This window comes from Typopeltis vanoorti, chromosome 7, assembly GCF_054136105.1.
Source record: "Typopeltis vanoorti isolate ZY-2024b chromosome 7, IOZ_Tvanoo_1.0, whole genome shotgun sequence".
NCBI classification, from domain to species: Eukaryota; Metazoa; Arthropoda; class Arachnida; order Uropygi; family Thelyphonidae; genus Typopeltis; species Typopeltis vanoorti.
The window spans coordinates 153,392,104-153,414,654 of NC_143555.1; the positions used below are offsets into that span (position 1 = coordinate 153,392,104).

Here is a 22,551-nt window from a genome sequence, read left to right on the forward strand (position 1 = left end):
CTTAATGTTACACACACACACACACATATATATCTTACACATACAAAAGACAGAAGGACCTATTGTAAATAAATGGCATATTTGGGTGATTATATTTTAACTAAGATATCTCAGAAAGCATTCCTTCTTGTTCAGACATTACTGTGAGCTGGATAGTGGTGACCAATCCAAAAATCTAAGAAATTCATATGATTGCTTACTTTTTTTTTTTTTTTAATCATATTCTATTTATATCAAATGTTAAAAAAATGCTTTCTCGTCACAGTACTGTAATAAGAAATGCCTTTCACATAATGGCAACAAACGAAACAAAACAACAATACAGTGTAATAGATTACAGAAATTTTTTTTTCATAGTGCATAGGGAATTTCCTCAGAATAACAGTGTACCAGTGGTGCATTAGTCAGGGATTAAAGCACTGTGGGTTCTTTTAATGGTTTGTATAGTGAAAGTCAACTGTAATTTTTTTTAAAAAAAAAGCTTTCTATAAACTGTTATTAATAAGTTGGTTGCTATATTTTATATTGTGAGGTGCATATTTCTACACTTTTTTTTTTAATGAATTAATATCTTTCAGTTTCTAGTATCCTTTCCTCACAGATAGTTGGATTTTATCACTGAAACATAAAGAATGATAAAATCACTTTCATTTAGATAAATATAATCTGTTCACTTTTAATCATAGGAAGGTGATGAAGCATTTATCACAAGACAATTTTTATTTACATTTATATGTGTGATCATATAAATGTGAATTATCTAATCATGTTTCAAACAGAGTTGATATTATCTTAATTTTAAAAATAAAAAACCTATAAATATTAAACTTTCTCAATGCTTACAAATGTGTTGATGTTCTATAAATTCTTCATGGTGTGTGTGGGGGAGGGTGGTCAAATTCAGCAACACTTAAAAAATTTAATATAATGAAATCATTACAAAAATAAAAGCTCACTTGTCATTTTTTTCATGTTCTTGACAGACATCCACAATTTGCATAATATTATGATTAGCACACAGCTGAAGCGCTCCAATATTTATCTGTATATAGTCTACAAGAAAATCTTCTGCCAATGCACGGACCTCCTTAGGCCATGTAGCACTCCACATAAGTGTTTGACGATCCGGCTAAATAATACAAATAATGATAAAACTATCTTCATATGGAAAAATAACCTATCCATCCATATAATATAATAATGCAAATAATAATGATAAAATTATCTCCACAAGGAGAAAACCATTTATCAATTAATACAAATTAACTTTACATTAAAAAATTAGAATTTTTGCACTTCCAAACATATATTACTCCTGATAATGATCTTATTTATTATTATTATTACTACTAGAAATTGAGTTAACTGGTTATTAACAAAAAAAATATATACAAGGAGACGCCAACTAATTTCACAACCAAAGGACAGTTGGTTTCTTCAGAGTAACTAAATGCCTTTCACATAATTTGTTGAAAGTTTAAATACATAATCTGTATTTTTTTTTAATCTATTTTACAATGACAAGAGGAAAAAAATTATCATAAAAAAAACTGAGAGACAGCCATTATAGTTTTAAAAAAATCAAAGCACAAGGTAGCAATCAACATCATCTGTTTTCAAGCATTGTTTGGAGATTATTAGCTGAAAAGGTGAAGTCAGGTATATTAAGTGATCTTCCTTTAGCAAACCCATGCTGTCCAATAAAGAGAATTCTCCTGCCAAGAATTCAGAGCTTAGTTAAGTTCTGAATTCTTGTCTCCACTAGTTTCTCCAACACCACAACTTCTGACAAGCAGATTTGCCTATAATTCGAAGCCCTAGTCTTATAAAGCAAAACAATTTTGCCCTCTTTCCATTCCTTTGGAACTTGAGTCAATCTAAGACTCATGTTAAAATGGTAAGTTAAAGCAGTTGTTAACTGTCTGAAACATTTCCTCAAGACATGCAATAATATACCATCAAGTTCTATGGCCTTGTTGACATCAAGTTTACTCAATTCCTCATATACCTCCTATCACTCACAATGAGTGATTCCTCACCCATTTGCACTGCTTTCAAGTTTTGCATTGTGTTACAATAACAAAATACTTTACTGACCTGCTCATTTAACACCTCTACTATATCCTCCATAGTGTTCATCATTCTTCCATTACCACTGACCAACATCATCCTCCCATAATTATTCTTCCTTCTACTGGCCACATATCGAAAAAAACTCCCTATGATTTGAGACATTCAAATTGCTAAAGGGTTTCTATAGGATTAATTCAGAGGATATTTTTGAGATCAGGACTGGTGGTGGTGGGAGAACTAGGGGACACCTATGGAAGCTGGGCAAGAGTGTGGTTAGCAAGGGTGTTAGAGCTGGGTTCTTTACTTTTAGAGTGGTAAAAAGTGGAATAAGCTGCCAGTCTGTTGTGGGTGCTATGACGGTGGATGAGTTCAAGGCAAGGTATGATAGATACTGTGAGAATGTCGTATAGTTGTGTGGACATGATGTTTAGGGCCTCCCTCGATGAGCCAAAGGACTCCCTGGAGTCACCCGTAATAATAATTTCTTTTAGCCTTATTTGCTAATGCTGCTTTCAATGAATCATTCACAAGGATTGGTGTCCATAAAGCAACTTCCAAGATTTTACTGGATCATGATATCCAAGTGGCATTCAAATCTAGAAATAATTATGAACATTCCTTCAATCCTAGGTGCATCAAGGCATGTAAGAAAACTTGTGAATGTCTTTCCATATTTAGGCTATGCAGAACTGGCTCTTGAGGAAAGACATGTCCATTGTAATTTATCTTGAGTAGATTGTAATTCAGCATTCATCCTTATTGCTGTGAAAAAATAGAATAGCAATATAGCAAAGCTTAATTGGCTAGAGAACCAACCATGCTTAGTAGGATTTTGTTATCTACTTGGTCTTTTTTATGTGAATTGCATCCACGAAAGTTTGTCAACTTTTCCTGTGATATATTAATAATGTAGTTGGACTAAGAGTAAGATAAACTTGAAACCCTATCTAGGGATCAAACACATGGGAATTGTTCAAACCACTTTCAGGCCTTCAGTAAGCAAGGGCAATAATCTTAACACCTGCTGCAAAATTCATCTATCCTAATGTGAGTAACCTGGTAAGGTGACTCACCTTCCTTGCTCTTCATACTCCTCACATAATCAATTATTGCCACTCCATCTTGTGCTGCCTCCACAATGCTCTTTTCTTCAATATTCGTCTCTTCAGGCATCCATTTTATGCCTACCTTATTTAATTTCCTAACTCAGTCATTCCCTCTGCTGGATAGGTCCTGAGTAGAGACAAAGCACCACTGATTTCCTTCCCATCCAATTCCTCATTCTATGCTATCGCTACAAGCTGCCTCCCAAGTTTATCATAATCATCTGTCTGTCATAGTTCCACATAGAACCATTTCTAACAAAAGTCCTGATATGGCTGGCCATCATCCAAGTGATCATTTCATGGTCACTTTTTCCAACTGGAGGAAGATGTGACACTTCATTTAAAATAATATCTTCTGATCAGATGATCAAATTTAAGACCTTTGATCCATGTGTAGCTTCAGTTACGTACTTGTTATAATAATTCATCATCATCAAATTCCTGACATAAGATGCACAAGATATTATGATAGTACTACATGAAGAACTTATGTCATTACAAACTTCCAATCACCAATTTTCCTCCAAATCAGTCTGTTACCTGACAAGACTCCAACATTATGAGATCTTATATTTCTATCTTCTAAGGCACTTTTTACTGTATCAACCCACCTACATCTTGGTCATCCTGTGGGTCTTTTTCCTGACAACCTGGCAGAGAACACTTGTTCTGCTAATCTTTCCACTCCCATTCTGTTTAAGTGACCATACACCTCAAATTAGCTCTGCACACAACTTCTGGATGCCAACAATGTCAAGTTCTTTCCTAATATCCTCCTTTTTAATATGATATTGTCACTGATGCCATCTGTTCATGCCCCTATCTTTCTCAGGACTCTCATATCTGTGGTTTCAAGTCTTTGGTAAAGCATTTTATTTCTGACATAGCTCTCAGATCCATAAATTAAAATTGGTTTGAACACTGTCTTGTATACAGCTAATTTAGTGTTTTGACCAATTTCTCTCTTATTCCATATAAATTTATTCAGTTGTCTATTTCCATATTTAATTTACCACCTTCACTAAAACTAAAACTAAAGAGCTAAAATGTTTTCCTTGTTCTAAAGGTTCACCACTTAGGATGCAGTTGATGCTGTCAATGTTTCTGCCTATTTTCATTGTTTTGAAAGGGGTACAATTCTAGCTAGCCTCCTCGTGGTGCACCCTGGATAACGCTAAAGAGCTAGAACGAATTGGCAACCAGACTATCTTCTCGATCTCCTAGTTACAGCACACATGAACTCAAGCACACGAATTAGCTCTCTTAAGGGCAAGATGACTAGAAATATTTGCCCTGTTGTCAGAATTTGCCAAATTAACATTGAGGATATATGTAGAGCAAAATGTGAATACCTCTCAAAGATTTTATATGACTACAATGTCGACGTTGTTCTTATTCAAGAGACTCACTGTAAGGATGAGGATCAGCTTCACCACAGGGGCTGAATTCCTGGTTATGTTATCATTAGAACCATTTACCATCATGCACATGGCCTCCACCTATGCACATAGTACCCTAGAAGGTTCCCACCTCATAACAACCACATTGTCAGTGGCGTGCATCTGACAACAACTATGACAGGGAACATAACCATTACCAACGTGTACTAACTCCTGCCCTGTTGTGGCCTCCAAAAGTTCTACCAATGTACAACCTCACTGGCATGATAACATACATTCCCTACATTTTTCTAAACTGCCACCCCCTATCCAAACCCTGGTTCTCCAAAAGATGTGCAAAGGCTGTACAAATGAAAAATCAGGCATACCACAACTGGCTCAAATTAAGAACTCCATCCTCCTTCAGTGCCTATATTGAAGCCAGAAACAGATGCAAAAAATTATCAGTGATTCCAAATCAGAATTTGAACGGGCAAAAAGAAGGAAACTTGCACCCTCTAGCTGCAGCCATGCCTTTTGGTCTCTTGACAAAGCAACTGGTCGCAATTTTTGCCCTACACTACTTCCACCCCTATCATACCCAGATGGCTCAACTGTAACATCACCCACAGAAAAAACTCATCAGGAGATGAGTTTTTTCTGTGGGTGATGTTACAGTTTCACACTGACTTCACACTTTGCCTCCAATGCATGCATAACTGACAATGGCATTCCAACTGCCCAACATACAATGCCCCCTGCATCCTTTTGCCAGAAAGAGATTATAAACCTATTGTCAAAATTAGACACAAAAAAAGTTCCTGGACCTGATGGCATTCCTAGAATTGTCCTGAAGGTCTGTGCAGCAGAACTGACTCCTATCCTGTGCCATCTGTACACACGTTCTTACTTCACTGGTGTATATATATCCCAAAGCCTGTAAATTGGCTATATTCAACCCATTCCCAAAAAGAGTGACAAATCGTTGCCTTCTAACTACCACCCTATCTCACTCACCTCAATCCTATCTAAAGTGATGGAGAAAACCATCAATTCTCAACTCCTACTCTACCTTGAAGGCACCCAGCTATTAAGCGACCACCAGTACGGATTCTGTCGATGCTGATCAACAGGTGACCTGCTCTCATATCGCCCATCTCTGGACATATGCCATGGAAAAATTTGGTAAATCCCAAGTAGTTGCACTTGATATCTCTAAAACCTTTGACTGGGTCTGGCACAAAGGCTTACTATGCAAACTTCCATCATTTGGACCGTCTCAGGACTTCTGCAGATGGATTGCCAGCTTCCTGTCTGGACACACTATGTGTAATGGTAGATGGCTCTCTATCCTCCCACTATCCAACTAATGCTGGGGTCCCACAAGGTTCAGTTCTCTCACCTGAACTTCCTTCCTTCTATACATTAATGACCTACTTCAGTTGACCTCCAACCCAATACACAGTTTTGTAGATGACAGCACATTGCACTCCTCCCTTTCATTTGATAAACCTTACCCTACACAACTCACTTCAACCCACAGAACATCAACCACAACTTCCCTTAATTCAGACCTCCAAGACATCCTCTGATGGGGCTCAGATAACCTCGTCAACTTCAACGCTGGTAAAACCCAGTTCTGTCTTATTTCCCACAAAAAAGAACCATTTTCCCCCAGTATTATTTTTGATAACACTAAAATTCCCAGAACAGATGAAATTTCTCTTCTCTGAATTACCATGACATCAGGCCTCTCCTAGCATAAACACATCACAACCATTGCATCCTCAGTATCACCTTGGTGCACCTTTACTTCACTTCAAAACAGCCGTTAACCTTATACAAATCACAAATCTGCCCAGCTATCGAATACTGTTCCCACATTTCGAGTGGGGCTCCAAAAATCCCCTCCCCTCCTTTTTAACTTATACATTGCAGATTTGCCTAATACAGCCTCCAAGAAGTTTTGCTATGCTGATGACATTGCTGTAGTCACTAGACACACCAATTTTACAATGGAAGATACACTAACAAATGACCTTGCAGCCCTAGATGAAGACGTCAGCAAATGGAGATTATACCCAAATCCTAGCAAAACAGAAGTTTTATGCTTCCACCTGAACAATCACCAGGCTAACAAAGAACTCATAGCCTACTTCAACCACAAACTGCTAAGCTAAATATCCAGGCATCACTTTGGATATAACTATCTTTTAAACTTGCATCTCATTAACACAGCATCCAAGCTAAAAACATGAAAAAATACCTGCAGAAACTGTGCAGAACAATTTGGGATGCCTCATCAACAACGTTTTGCTGCACTGTACTGCTCTTGGTCTCATACTCTGCAGCTGAATACTGATCATCTGTATGGTTGAATAGTTAAGCTGAGCATGAACCATACAGGTTCATGCTCAGCTTAACACCACTATGCACCTTATTTCTGGAACAGTAAAATCAACTTCAACCTACTGGCTCACAGTGCTAAGCAACATCCCACCTCCACACATCCAACTTTCTTCTACATGAATACAGCAAAATCATGGAAATCCAAAATCTTCCAATCCATGAAGACATCCCACCCCTAGAAATAAACAGGCTAAAGTCAAGCCACCCTCCAATCTTAACAGCAAAATATCTTGCAGAGACAAGTTTCAACATGAAGGAGAAGTGGAAAGAGTACTGGTGTAACCAACAGGGGACTTCCATGAATTAGTGGACCCAACCCCAACACAGATGTGCCTTTGGGTTTTGACCTACCTCGAAAAACTTGGTCTACCCTTAACCAAATCTGCACCAATCATGGCAGATGTGTGAACCACCTATACAAATGGAGCATGATTGCCTCATCCAGGTGTGACTGTAGATCATCTCACCAGACAATTAATCATATTACAGTCGAATGTGCCCAACGTGCATACAATGGAAACCTGTCGGACTTCATCCATGCTACACCAAGTGCAGTTGACTGGATAATCAACCCAGACATACAGTTGTAGCCTATTCTTGAGTGTCTGTTTTTTTGACTGTACAGTGGTGCCTTGTAATTCGACACTAATCTGTCACTGAACTAATGTCGAATTGCGGGACAATATTTCCCATATAAGTCTATGGAAAATAGATTAATTCGTTGTCGGACCCCCATCCCACTCCCCTGTTAGGGAAATACACTATATTATTTACTTTACGTATTTTACTATTGTATAAAACACTAAATCATAAAATACACTATTGTATACACAATACGTACAACTACTGAGCCTTTGATGTTGGAAGGGAGTCTCCTCTTTGCTTGAACAGGGATGAGGAACTGATGAAGGGTAGACTGTTTCTCCCTTTTTTTCAATATGGTTTTGAAGTGATGCATGATGGTGTTGTTGAACAAGTCTGTCATTCTACTCACATCAGCAGTGTTGGAATACCATTCCAAACAAACAGATTGCACCTTCTCCCAATGGAATAAAACTTCTTTAATGGCAGCCGTTGGCATCGGCCCTTTTTCCCTGCCATTTCACCTGAAGAAGAGGAATTTCAGGTGAAATTCCTATTTCTCTCTCCTTTGTTTGCTGTTCACCAAGTGCTATGAGTTCTTCCACGGTCAGTTCGTCATCGTGATCCCCTCATCAACTTCTGTCGAGATTCTCCGTCGTTGAAATGATCTCTTGTATGGCAGTTGCTTCTGATTCTCCAGCTGCTTGGTCTGTGCTGTTGTCATCCTGATAAAAATTAGGAATGAGTTTCTTCCATGATGCACGAAGGGTTGTCTGTGTCACTCCATCCCAGGCAGTTTTAATAAAGGAAATGGCATGGAGAATGTTGAACTCGGTTTTCCAGAAGTCCTTCAGAAGAGTGATTCACGTCGAAAAGCCGTGAGAACAAAGCCTTGGTGTAAAGTTTTTTAAAACACACAATCCCTTCTTGATCCATGGGTTGGATCAGTGACATTGTGTCTGGAGACAAGAACTGGATTTTGATGAAGTCAAAGTCAATTTCAAGAATGTCGTCTAAGTCTTGAGGGTGGGCACTAGCATTATCAAGGATCAGCAGTGCTTTCAAAGACAAATTGTTGTCAGTGAAGAACTTCTTCACGCTCGGGGCAAACCACTCAAAAATCCAATCTTTGAAAACTTGCTGGTCTCTCCAGGCTTTTGCATTGGATTTCCTATGGTGGAAGTCCCAAGATGGAACTATTTCCACCTTGGGACACAGAGCATGCTCTCTTTTGAATGATCCAGATCAACTTCAAAAAGAAATTAATCACCTCTCACATGTCTTTGAACAAAATGGATATTATAAAAAAACCATTAAGAAATTTCTTATAGATTCTCCTAGGCACCCCAATACGAAACCCAATTTTATAGGTAGCATCTCAATCCCGTACATCAGTTCGGTCTCCCAAAAATTGGCTAAAGTCCTTAAGAAGTACAACATCAGAACGTTATTCACTACACTTCAAAAATCCGATCTCTTATAAGCCATCCTAAGCATCACTATCTGAAATATCCCAGCATATATAAACTATGGTGACTGTAATGTTCCTTATTATGGTCAAACTAATAAGTCTATTGAACTTCGTATGGAGAAGTGTAAAAGAGACATCTCCTATAAAAGATCACATGCCAGTGCCTTATCCAGCCATATTCTCTTCTCTATCAATCCTCATGAGGATTTTCAAGGTCACTCAATTTCCTGGGATAGATCTGAAAACTGTTTCCGCTGCCATGATAAATTTGAAAGAAAGATAGTGGAATCCAGGGAGATCGTTCTTAACCCTGAACACGTAAACAACAATTTAAGCTATAACATCCTTGATAGCCATACTACTGTTATTCAGTACTGGCGTTCTCGAGAGTCTGCTACCACGCATACAACAAACAATAGCACGTAAAATAGAACAACTTGAATATTAATACGTTTTTTTATTTCAATTATGTACTGCAATTTACCTGTGCTTCTCAGTTTTTTTAGAATCTTCAGTTTTTATTATTGTTTCCTCTTCCTAAAAGGATACTTGATGAAGGCTGTAAAAAGCCAAAACTAGTTGTTTTTTTATCATTAAAGCTTTTAATTAATTCTAGTTTTTTTAGTCATTAAATATCTTTCTAAACACACACACACACACTATATGTCATATTTCAAACTGTTCTTTTTTTTGAGTATAGGATACCAAAGGGTGGTGTTCATCTGTCTAAGAACTCTTGGACACTCTGGAATCCATGGAATCCTAAATAACACCAACTGAAATGGTGTCATGTTAGGTATCTCATGTAGTTGGATCCTCAACAAAGAAAGTGATCAGCATTATCTTTACCTCTGATTATACTTGCCTTGCTTTCTCTGGATGACTGAATGTTGATTTTCCAAATGCTTCTTGAAGCATTTCATATATTTTCCTGTAGCTCCCCATGTCTTAATTCCTGTATTAATGCTACAAACCTGCAAGGCTTGTAGCATTAATACACCCACACAGTGTTCATTCAATATACCCAGTTCACAATGCAAGGAAGGGAAAATTTGAATGCACTTTAGTTTCTCATTCATGCCTGAATGAGAAAGAGCTGAAAAATTGAGCTATCTTTTCCTTATGTGATTTCATGAAAATAGCAGGATTCCTCTTTGTCTTGGACAAGTACCAGCCACTGTGGCATTTGCTTATGCTATATTATCATATTTTATACAATTTGGTCATCTAAGACTACAATCATCATCCCAACCTCACTTATCCAGTATCCAAGTAAACTAATAAGGTGCACCACAGGAACATGATGAGTGGGCATTGAAACAGAAGTTCTGGTCTGGTCTCTGAATTCCTTATAGGCAATGCCATAGATTCTAGCTCTGATTCTTATGTAAATCATTTTTCATTAAGTATACTATAATGAAAGGTCATATACAAAAACATAGTAAAAATGTGCATCTGGGCATAACATAGGTGAAAATAAAAATCAAATTTTACAAGTATAATATTGTTATATATATGACTGTATTATTACATTTCCAAAAAATAAGCTCAAAACATGTAGTTTTATGTTAAGTTATCTTAATGTGCAAGTTGGCATTTACTGTTCCAGAGTAAACACATGCTAAAAAACACGACTACAGGGTTGGCATACAAGATTCTGCTTGCAATTATGTTGGAAAAACCAACAATTATAAAAAAATGAAATGCTCTTATATAAATGGACAGAATATCAGATAGAGAATCTTACTCTTATTTGTTCAACTATTTTCCGAATTTGCGGTTCAAAACCCATATCAAGCATGCGATCAGCTTCATCCAGTACCAGATAAGTACATCGTCTCAGATTCGTTCTTCCAGCTTCAAGGAAGTCAATTAATCTGCCAGGAGTAGCAATGCATATTTCAACACCTTAGAAAAATAATATCACTTGGTATGAAGTCCAGTTGTGGTCAGGGAATAAAAAAAAAACAAATCTTAAAATATATTAAAACAAAAATTATAAATGCACAAACCATTATGAAACAAATATGCCACACAACAATGCTCTGTTTTTAAAGCTTTTTAATTATCTGAATGTGTGGTGTCCAAAGAAATATGACATATTTCTCTGACATTAATATAAATGTATATTTGAGTTATATCTATGTACAAGAGTGGTATAAAATTAATACCAATTTCAAATTTCCAATATTTTTATTACAAGCAATGATTTTAGATTAATAAAATATATCTCATGCCCATTAAGCCAAACCATGAGTAAAAGAATACTGGAATCATATTTCATAAGAATTTAAAAAAAAAAGTTCTACTTTTGCACTAACCCACTTTATTACACCAGTAATAACAAGTTTTGTCCATTTACACAAATTTACTAATTTTTACGTATTCTGGCACTTATTTGGATATTTAGCCCACCCACCCCCCTTTTTTTTTTTGGAGACAACTTTCTCTGGGAGTAGTGGGCTGTCAGTTTCCACTACTCATCATCACTGAAGTTAAGTTGAATGTATACATGTGACATGCAAGGTGGGAGGTTATCTAGCATATCATGGAATCAAGCATCATCCCCAAAGTCTATTTTTTAATGTGAATCTTACCCATGAGATTGTAAAACCTTTCATAGATAGGATTCATGCATAGTACATAGTTATTATGTAACCTTAGCCCATCCAGTACATTAGTACTGGATGGGCTAAGGTTACATAATCCAGTAACTCTGCTGTAGAAGTCAAACATGAAACTTTTCAAGCCCCCTTCAGGCCTCCACTAGGGTGGCGGTCTTACACGAGGGAATGAAATTCATTTAGTACACAGTCAAACATCCCAATCCATGGTGGGACTTGATAAAAAAAAAAAAAAAAAGCCTGCTAGCTAAAGAGCAGATATGCAAATGACTTGGCCAAATAGGCCAACATTTAACTATTACACCACATACAGTACTAATATGCTATAACTTTCCAGTGTCTTTCATGGTTGGGATTAACATAAAAACTTTGAACCTCCTTATTAACGTCTGTAGTTGCCCTCATGTTACAAAGTAAAATACAAGCTTGTGTGTACAAGAGATGCTGAGCAAATGATTTAACTGGCATGTGAAAAAACAATACTCTTTTGACAGTTTATTCATAATTTTGAGACAGAGCATAATCAGATGGTATCTATTTGCAACTTTGACAAGATATTTATATTGCACTAAACCATTTGACTGCATTCTATTTCAGAGTACCATATTTTTTGGACCATAAGACGCACCTTTTTACATAGAGAAATTGACTTAGAATTGGGGGGGGGGGGGTCTTATGGTCCGAAGATAGGTAATACCGAGTAAGTTTTGGAGTTCCATGCTTTCGATGCAAGCCAAACATAAATTATTATGTTTGGCTTTTGGCTCTATTATTATAAAACATAAATATAAATTTATTCAGCTGGCTCCACACCATACCATACCAGTTTTTTTTTCCCTGTTGTCTATTTTCAGATTAAACTTGCCATCTTCTAAAAACTGTGCCTAAATAGCTAAAATATTTTACTTGTTCTATAGGATCTCCATTCAGAATGCAGATGAAGTTTTCTATTTTCATAGTTTTGGTCTTTTTTATTGCTAATTTTCATGTCACATTGGTTACAGCTATTATTCAATTTAGTTAGAGAATCCTGGAGACTTGCATTAAATGTGTTTAGGGACATCATCTGCATAAAGCAAAGAGCTAAGTTTGACATTTCCAATTCTTATATCAGGCCTAATGCCATTTTCTTTCATAATATGATCAATATAAATGATGAATTATAGATTATCTTTAACTGATGTTATTAGTTCCTCTAGTTGTTCATGTGCTCTTTGTATCTCATGATCTTCTGAATTAATTGCTGGCATATATACTTGAATTATGGCAAGATCTGTTGTCATTTAGGTGATGAAATTTTCTTTTCCCAATCTTTCCTAGTAAATCTACACCATTGTCTTCCCCCCCCCCTCCACTTTATAGATGATTATATAACTTCACTCCAGTAACTGCTGTTATGCTTTCATCTGGCTTCACTAACTTCTATAATTTACATCTTTTTTCCTTGCTTGTTCTTTCAGTTTTAACTTTCCCGCTTTCAACCTTGTTCTCACATTCCAAGTTGCGATTTGAATTGCAAATTTAACATTCCTGATATACTTTTCCTCTCTCTAGGTAATTTACTGTAAATCCATTGTATTTTGCCCAGGGATTATTAGCACCTCTTTCCATTACAGGAACTCTATACACTTGGGGCGATGGTCTGAAGTGTCCTCTCCATAATAATGTCCATGGGAAAATAGTGCACTAGTTTCCCCTGGCTTTCTGCACCACAGTATTGCAACCATTTTGTAACTAATAACAAGAATTCTACCTCCTGCTATATTTAAATTGGCCTGCTATTTTATACATATATTTATATATATAATATCTTAAAATGGATAAAAAAAAGCCTTCATTTCTCATTAACATGCTAGAATACAATAAATTAAAGATACCAAGAAATTATATACTTGGTTTAATCCTTTATCCAAGTGTAAGCAAACAAAGTTTATGCCTGAGGTATCTTCAGGACTGGGGCAACTCGCAATAAAGGTAGTATTGACTTCACATCACTTGCCTCAGTAGCCCATAATGAAAAGCACATATCTCCTTGTGGACATGTATAAAATCTGTGCATTATGGGAAGGGTCACTACCCAGACCAGTTTCGACTTTTATTGAGGTCTCATCAGTGGGAGCCAGACCCAGAGGTGATACCAAGGTTGAAGTAATGCAGAAGTCATATTTTTATAGTTGCCCCAGTCCTGAAGATACTTTAGGTGTGAACTTTGTTTGCTTACACAATGAAGAATTAAACCAAGTATATAATGTCTTGGTATCTTCAATAGTATAACCAAGTGAAAAAACTTTCAACAATGCTGGATTATACTTCCAATTCTCATCTGATATTTGGAGTTATAACAAAGCAATAGTAAAAGGCTTCAATTAAAAAAATTCCATAAATTTAGGATTAACTGAAATGATCATTAGAAATAAATGTAGTACAATGAGACAAAGTCAACAATATTTAAAACCAGCTTTAAAAATATTTTATAGAAACAAGTTTAATCGCCATTCATCGATTTCAAAATGAAAAATTTTGTTTAAAGTTAAATATTTTGCTTATTCTCATTTAAGAATTCCCAGAAATGTTAATAATCAACTTTCAAAAATATATAAATAATCACTAAAGGGTCAAAGCTAAATAACTGGGAGACCTCCACAATGCCTTTCAGGAAATGTGGAGAACTGACAGAGGCTTCTGACATAACGTCCAATCCACACCTTCACACGGTGTGCCCAGTTAGTAGATATCTACTAGGTACTCAAAGAATGAGGATGGGCTGGAAAACTTGGGAATTAGCTGACCAAACTGCACTATCTACTAGCTTGAAACACATATGGTACAACATGATGAAATTTCATGCCGGCTGAGGAGTCACCCAATTAAATAAGGCCCCAATATTTTCAGGGTGAATGAACAGTGAAAAAACAGCTACTGGAACAAGCTCCAACTCAACATCTAGAAAAAGAAGAATAAACCCAACATCAGAAGAACTGAAGATAAGAACAATCAATATAAGGAGTATTAATGGAAAGGAAATCAAACTTGCAGAAGAATTGGAAAAATAAAATGTGGACATAATTGGCATTACTGAGAGAAAGACAAAAACTAAATAGGTATAGGTTGTTATTTTCAGACAATAATGATCAAGGAAAGAAACGAGTAGCGATAGCATTCAACACCAACCATGAAGATAAACTTCTTGATTGGAAGGAGGTTTCAAGTAGAGTTATGTGGCCAAACTTGAAAATGGGAAATTGGACAATGAAACTTATTTGTACCTATGGTCCACAAAAGGTTCTTCTAAGGAAGAAGTGGAGGAATTTTTTTGAGTCATTAGAAGAGACATCTGTCAGATGTCTCTTCTAATGACACAAAAAAGTGGTTCTTGTTAGAGATTTGAAAAGCAGAGTAAAAATGAATCACACCAGGTATATAGGAACATTTTGGAGAAAAGGGCAAAGCCAATAATAATGGTACGCATTTACTGGACTTCTGCTCAGGACACGGACCAGTCATTATTAACACAATGTTTAAACATAAAGATGTGCACAATGTTCACATGAAGAGAAGACACAAGAAATAAGCCTCACTGACTACGCTATTGTTGATATCGTAATGCTGATTCAGGATACAAGAGTGTACAGAGGATTTGAAATTGCAAGTGACCATTACTTAGTACTAAGTAGGATAAAAATGGATATCGCATTGAAAAGAACTGTATGTAAGAAAGTTCTAAAGAGAATTAAAGTTGAGCAAGTTTTACAGGTAAATTGTAGATGTAAGAGAGCTAAGGCTATTGACAAACATCATTGAAGTAAAAATAAAACAAATTGAAAAAAAAAAAAAAAAAACCAAACCTTGCAATCTCAGTGGCAAACTGTAAAGAAATTAATTCAGCTAGGGAGGTATGTGGTGAAATTGTTTGCAAGGACAGAAAAATAAGAACAGCACAGTGGACACAAGAAGGTCCTGAAAAAGAAGAAAGCAAACAAAAGTTCTTAGCGAATAAGCTGGAAGATGACCTAAAAGAATACAGAGAAAGATGTAAGAGAGCTAAGCTGTGTGTGCTAAAGAAAGGTCATGGGAAGACTTGGGTAAAAATACAGAAAATAAATATGAGGAAGGCAGCAAAATGTTCTGGAGGCTATAGAAAAAGCTTAGAAATGGAGGAAAAAGTACTGTAAAAGGAAACCAAAAAGATAAAGGTGACATGAAAACTGACTGAAGATAAAGATATCCTAGATGTCTGGAGTAATTACTTTGAAAGAGTGTAAAATGAACCAAACAGTGAAAGAACCATACTAGAAAATTTTCAAGAGGAAACAAAGAGCAGTACATATCAATACTGTTGAAAGTTTATTTTTCACTTGGTTAGAGTATAATAAAATTAGTTTAATCCTTTATCCAAGTGTGAGCAAACAAAGTTTGCACCTGAAGTATCTTCAGGACTAGGGTAAGTTGATACCACACCAGGGCAACTCGTTGCAAAGGTGGAGAAAGCTACCAACACTCCTATCTCAGTATCTCCTATAATGCAAAACACATCTCCTTGCGGATATGTCTAATGTTATGCATTAAGGGAAGGGCCACTACCCAGACTAGTTTCGACCTTTATTGAGGTCTCTTCAGTGGGAGCCAGGCCCTAGTGGAAATACCAGGCAGAAGCATTCGCAGGTCATCTCTACCTATAGGAGTTGCCAAATGGTGTGCCACCCTTTTTTAATAAATTACTCTGGATTTAGAGAAGGTTGTTGAAAGTTTATTTTTCACTTGGTTAGAGTATAATAAAATTAGTTTAATTGAGGTCTCTTCAGTGGGAGCCAGGCCCTAGTGGAAATACCAGGCAGAAGCATTCGCAGGTCATCTCTACCTATAGGAGTTGCCAAATGGTGTGCCACCCTTTTTTAATAAATTACTCTGGATTTAGAGAAGGTTGTTGAAAGTTTATTTTTCACTTGGTTAGAGTATAATAAAATTAGTTTAATCCTTTATCCAAGTGTGAGCAAACAAAGTTTGCGCCTGAAGTATCTTCAGGACTAGGGTAAGTTGATACCACACCAGGGCAACTCGTTGCAAAGGTGGAGAAAGTTACCAACACTCCTATCTCAGTATCTCCTATAATGCAAAACACATCTCCTTGCGGATATGTCTAATGTTATGCATTAAGGGAAGGGCCACTATCCAGACTACCACTACCCAGGCTCCCACTGAAGAGACCTCAATAAAGGTCGAAACTAGTCTGGGTAGTGGCCCTTCCCTTAATGCATAACATTAGACATATCCGCAAGGAGATGTGTTTTGCATTATAGGAGATACTGAGATAGGAGTGTTGGTAGCTTTCTCCACCTTTGCAACGAGTTGCCCTGGTGTGGTATCAACTTACCCTAGTCCTGAAGATACTTCAGGCGCAAACTTTGTTTGCTCACACTTGGATAAAGGATTAAACTAATTTTATTATACTCTAACCAAGTGAAAAATAAACTTTCAACAACCTTCTCTAAATCCAGAGTAATTTATTAAAAAAGGGTGGCACACCATTTGGCAACTCCTATAGGTAGAGATGACCTGCGAATGCTTCTGCCTGGTATTTCCACTAGGGCATGGCTCCCACTGAAGAGACCTCAATAAAGGTCGAAACTAGTCTGGGTAGTGGCCCTTCCCTTAATGCATAACATTAGACATATCCGCAAGGAGATGTGTTTTGCATTATAGGAGATACTGAGATAGGAGTGTTGGTAGCTTTCTCCACCTTTGCAACGAGTTGCCCTGGTGTGGTATCAACTTACCCTAGTCCTGAAGATACTTCAGGCGCAAACTTTGTTTGCTCACACTTGGATAAAGGATTAAACTAATTTTATTATACATATCAATACTTGAGATAGAAAAAGCTGTCAAAAACTTGAAACATGGAAAGGCAGCTGGAGTAGATGATATTCGACCAGAAATGTTCAAATATAGAGGTATAAAAGTTTTGCAGTGGATACATTGCATAATTCAGAGAGCCTGGTCAGAAGGTCGAATTCCCAATGATTGGTGTAAAGATCTCAAAGTACCAATCTGCAAAAAAGGGAATAAAGCTGAATGTAGAATTATAGAGGAATTCCTCTACTAAGTGTTCCAGGTAAGATTTATGTAAGCATACTTGAAAAGAGGTTGTCAAGACTAGATTTTCACTTTATGATAAATAGTTGAGAATGTGTTAGCATAGGAATATAAGGATCTGTACTTAAATTTTGTAGATCTGAAAAAGGCATATGACAAGAAAACCTTTTCAAAATGGAACATTATCCAGAGCAATACATAGTCTATATTTAAGTAGTCACTTAGCTTAGAATTGAAGGAAATACAGGAAGATGGACAAGGATGCACATAATCTCTACTCTTATTCATCATCTATATGGATCACATTACGATAGAAAATGGCATTAGGCCTAATATAAGAATTGAAAATGTCAAACTTAGCTCTCTGTTTTATGCAGATGATTTACTCCTAAATCATATCTAGTGCAAGTGTCCAGGATTCTCTAACTAAATTGAATAACAACTGTAACAAATTTGGCATGAAAATCAGTAATAAAAAGATCAAAACTATGAAAATAGTCAGGAACATGGAAATCTTCAGCTATATTCTAAATGGAGATCTTATAGAAGTAAAATATTTCAGCTATTTAGACACAGTTTTTAGTGAAGGTGGCAGATTAAATCAGAAAATAGACAACAGAATAAGCAAAGCTGGTATGGTAGGTAGCCAGCTGAATAAATTTATATGGAATAAGAGAAATTATCCAAAACAGCAAGCTACTAGTACACAAAACAGTGTTTACACCAGTTTTAAGTTATGGATCTGAGAGTTGGGTTAGAAATAAAGCATTTGATCAAAGACTAGAGACCACAGATATGAGGTTTCTCAAAAAATTAGGCGAGTGAACTGATGGCATCAATGACAGAATCATATTAAAAATGAAGATATTAGAAAGAAACTTGAAATTGTTTTCATTCAAAAATGTGTTAGCAGAGCTAATCTAAGGTGGTATGGCCACTTAAACAGCATAGGTGAGGAAAGGTTAGCAAACCAGGTGTTTGATGCTAAGATGGCAAGTAAGAGACCCAAAAGAAGACCAACGTCTAAGTGACTGATTCAGTCAGAAGTGCCTTAGAAACATGAAATGTTAGATATGACAATACAGGAGTGCTCACAAGTAATAGACTAATTTGGAAGAAAATTGTTGATAGGAGATTAATAATGCAAAAAAAAAAAATAGAACTTCACAGTAACATTTTTGGAAATTAGCAGGCTATCTGTTTAGAACTTGTCTTGTTAATGCCTTTGGTGCTATTGCAAACTGTCACGTAAGTAATTTTTCACGTTTGTTCTTTTTAATACTGACTTAACAATTTCTGACTAACACAGACTACACAATTTTAGGAATATGTTGTTACTTATTCTAACCACATTTGCCCACTATATAATAACAGCAATGTATTTTATAAATATCTGATGAACAGAATTTTGTTTTGGAATATGACCATCTATGGCATTTTGTAAGTCAAAGTGGATGAATGGATAATGTTTCTGGCTTGCAACCATGTGGATCTGAATTCCAAATATTATCTACATCCTCATGATGTAGAAAATATCTGCATCTACAAGTGAGACTCCTGTCTGCTTACTTTTTTCCCCATTCGTTCATTCATTAATGGTTTAACAGGCACTTAAGCACCCACAGCCTTCAAGTATCCTTGGATTTCCTAACCGTAATGAAAGGATAAGGCAGTTACCAGTATGCTTCTAAGTATTCTTGTATGTAAATTGTGTGTGTTCTACTGGCTGGTTTGCCTGTTCCTGAGTTTTTGGGAGAAAAAACTCTCTACCTACGTATCAGACCAGCCAACTCAACTTTTGACGTGAGGAACCAGATAAAGGTTCCTCACATCACTGATGGGAATTGAACCCAGGTCTTTCCAACCAAAGGACTTTGCCAAAATTACTGAGCTATGGAGGCTCACTGTCTGCTTACTGAAAGTCTGAAATAGCTTGAGAAAGTAACATGTTTGATCACTAAACTAACAGGCATGTCTAAATAATCTTTAGTCTTCCTTATCACAGATGTTCACTTTTTCATTTTCAACACATTCACGTACATATAAAAATTTAAGTCATTCTGTCCATAAAGTTTCCCACAACTGTTCAGCAGTAATAGCATCAAGAGCAGATTTGTTACTCCAGGAAGATGAATATTTAAAAACTGCAGAAAGCTAACAAACACAAACCATTTATCAGTAAGACCAAAAGAGTTTTTGTTAATTTCTAAAACAAATTAGACCAACATCATTGAAGATAGTGAGAAAGAAAGACACTAACTAGCCAATAAGAAAAATAAAAAAAATTAAGAGGAGTACCACTGAGTTATATACTTTGCTATCTTTGGGAAGATGTGTATTTTTCTATATATGTATAAATTTGGTCACCATAGACCTAGATATATTGTGTTTAATGATGTCATTATAATTTAACTTCTCTGTGATTAATGTGCATAAGCAATTACATTTTTTAAGATGTTCCCCTTTATTTCCTTCTACTTCTAACCAAGTTCTCACTTTCTACTTATTGCCATTGTTTTGGTTTTACTAAATTTATCTGCATTGCATAGTCCTTGACTGTTTTTATATAGATTTTAATCGTCATCATCATCATCAAATTCCTGCCATGTGCCCTCAAAGGGTGTACAGGATATGATAGTACTACATGAAAAATTTACATCACTACTAACTTCCTATCTACAATTTTCCTCCAAATCAGTCTGTTACCTGTCAAGACTCCAACATTATCAGATCTTATATTTCTATCGTCTAAGGCACTTTGTACTGTATCAATCCATCTATATCTTAGTCTTCCTCTGGGTCGTTTTCCTGCCAACCTGGCGGAGAAAACTTGTTTTGCTAATCTTTCCTCACCCATTCTGTTTAAGTGACCATACCGCTTGATTAGTCTGCTAACGCATTCCAGGATGCTGACAATGTAAATTCTTTCCTAATATCGTCGTTTTTAATATGCCATTGCCATTGATACCATCTGTTCACGCCTCTAACCTTTCTCAGGACTCTCATATCTGCAGTCTCTAGTCTTTGGTTAAGTGCTTTACTTCTGACCCGGCTCTCAGATCCATAAATTAAAATTGGCTTGAACACTGTCTTGTATACAGCTAATTTAGTGTTCTGACTTATTTCTCTCTTAGTGTTCTGACTTATTCCTCTCTTATTCCATATGAATTTATTCAATTGACTTCCTACCATACCAGCTTTGTTGATTCTGTTGTTTACTTAATTTACCATCTTCACTAAAAATCGTGCCTAAGTAGCTGAAATGTTTTACTTGTTCCATAGGTCCTCAATTCACAATGCAGTTGACATTTTCAACAATTCTACCTATTTTCATTGTCTTTGTCTTTTTATTGCTGACCTTCATACCATATCTATTACAACAGTTATTCAATTTAGTCATGGAACCTTGCAGACTTGTAGCAGGTTTATATAGAAGTATAACGTCGTTCGCATAAAGCAAAGAGCTGACATTAACATCTCCAATTTTGATATCAGGTTTAATACCACTTTCCTTCATAATATATTCCATATAGATAATGAATAACAGAGGGGATAATGTACATCCTTGTCTCACACCAGATTTAACATTAAACCATCTTCCTGTACTTCCTTCAATCCTAACTGCTGATTTACAACTCAAATAAAGACTAAGTATTGTTTGATATAATGCCCCATTGACATATGACACCAATGGGGCATTATATACCTACATATAATACAGTTATTGAATAGAAGCTATTCAATAACTGTAGCGTATTGAATAGCTTCTCTGTCTTGGCATCTTGTCATATGCCTTTTCCAGATCGACAAAACTTAAATACAGATCTTTCTTACATTCCCATGAATTTGTTAATAATTGGTGGATTTTTATATAGATAGAGTATTGATATATATTATCTTAATATTAATCCTACCATAGAGATGATCTCTGTTTCTAACAATTATTTTTTTTATTCCGAGTGCACCTATATGTTATTATATGCACAGGGGTTCACTCTAATTGGTGCAATGATTTTAACTCTTTCTTTCAGAATCCAAATAATCACTGACTCAAGACCAAAATACAAAATAAACACATTTAATAAAACAAAAACAATATATATATACACACTTCAGACAAATATTACATAACTAGCAACAAAATTAATTGGATCCAAAGCCTTTTTAAATAAGCTTACACTTAAGACTAAACTAAACACTTTGTTTGCACAATCACAAAATGTTCATAGCCAGTTTCTTTCTCTGTCAAGGTCGTTTTCCGAAGATATATGACTCTATTCTTCATTTTTACAGGATCCTTTCTCATCACTTATGTAGCACACATTAATTCTTCCGAACTTAATTCTATCTCTTTTCTTCAGTAGAAATAACAGTCAGATCCAGCGTCCTTAATACAGATGAAACTTCCTAATCAGAGTTTTCTCGAACATTCCTTTAGAACGTAAATAGCAAATTCTTCTTTTATTCACTTAATGCTTATTGACATTCTTACTCTTCCAATTAAAAAAACTTACAGCTCTACGATTCCCTTTTCGGAATCTACTATAAATCTTTCAATTAGTGTTTCCTCCGATCGCATATAGCAATATTTTCTTTTATTTATCCTCATACTTATTCCACATTAAAACTTAATAGTTCCACGATTCCTTTTTCGGAATATACTATTAAATTTCCTCAGACTGTCACATAAAAAAAACTTAAGTTTCTCTGAACCTAAATATCTGCCAGCCTGTGTTCTAAATTCCTTCCGAACGCTATCCTTGTTTACTCTCTCGTTGCTTCGATACCGAACTTGTCAGCTGTCAATCACACATCCA

General features: G+C 36.0%; 1 protein-coding gene across 2 annotated transcripts in view; it reads right to left on the minus strand.

Moving 5' to 3' along the window:
- Positions 1–22,551, minus strand: part of LOC150105223 (uncharacterized) — a 281,122-nt gene that overhangs the window by 124,373 nt on the left and 134,198 nt on the right. For both annotated transcript variants that reach the window (XM_090395542.1, XM_090395543.1), the window contains exons 7-8: positions 10,768–10,928; positions 957–1,129 (exon numbers count right to left, since the gene is read on the minus strand). In XM_090395542.1, coding sequence (XP_090251668.1) covers positions 957–1,129; positions 10,768–10,928 — 334 coding nt within the window. The remainder of the gene's footprint in view (positions 1–956; positions 1,130–10,767; positions 10,929–22,551) is intronic.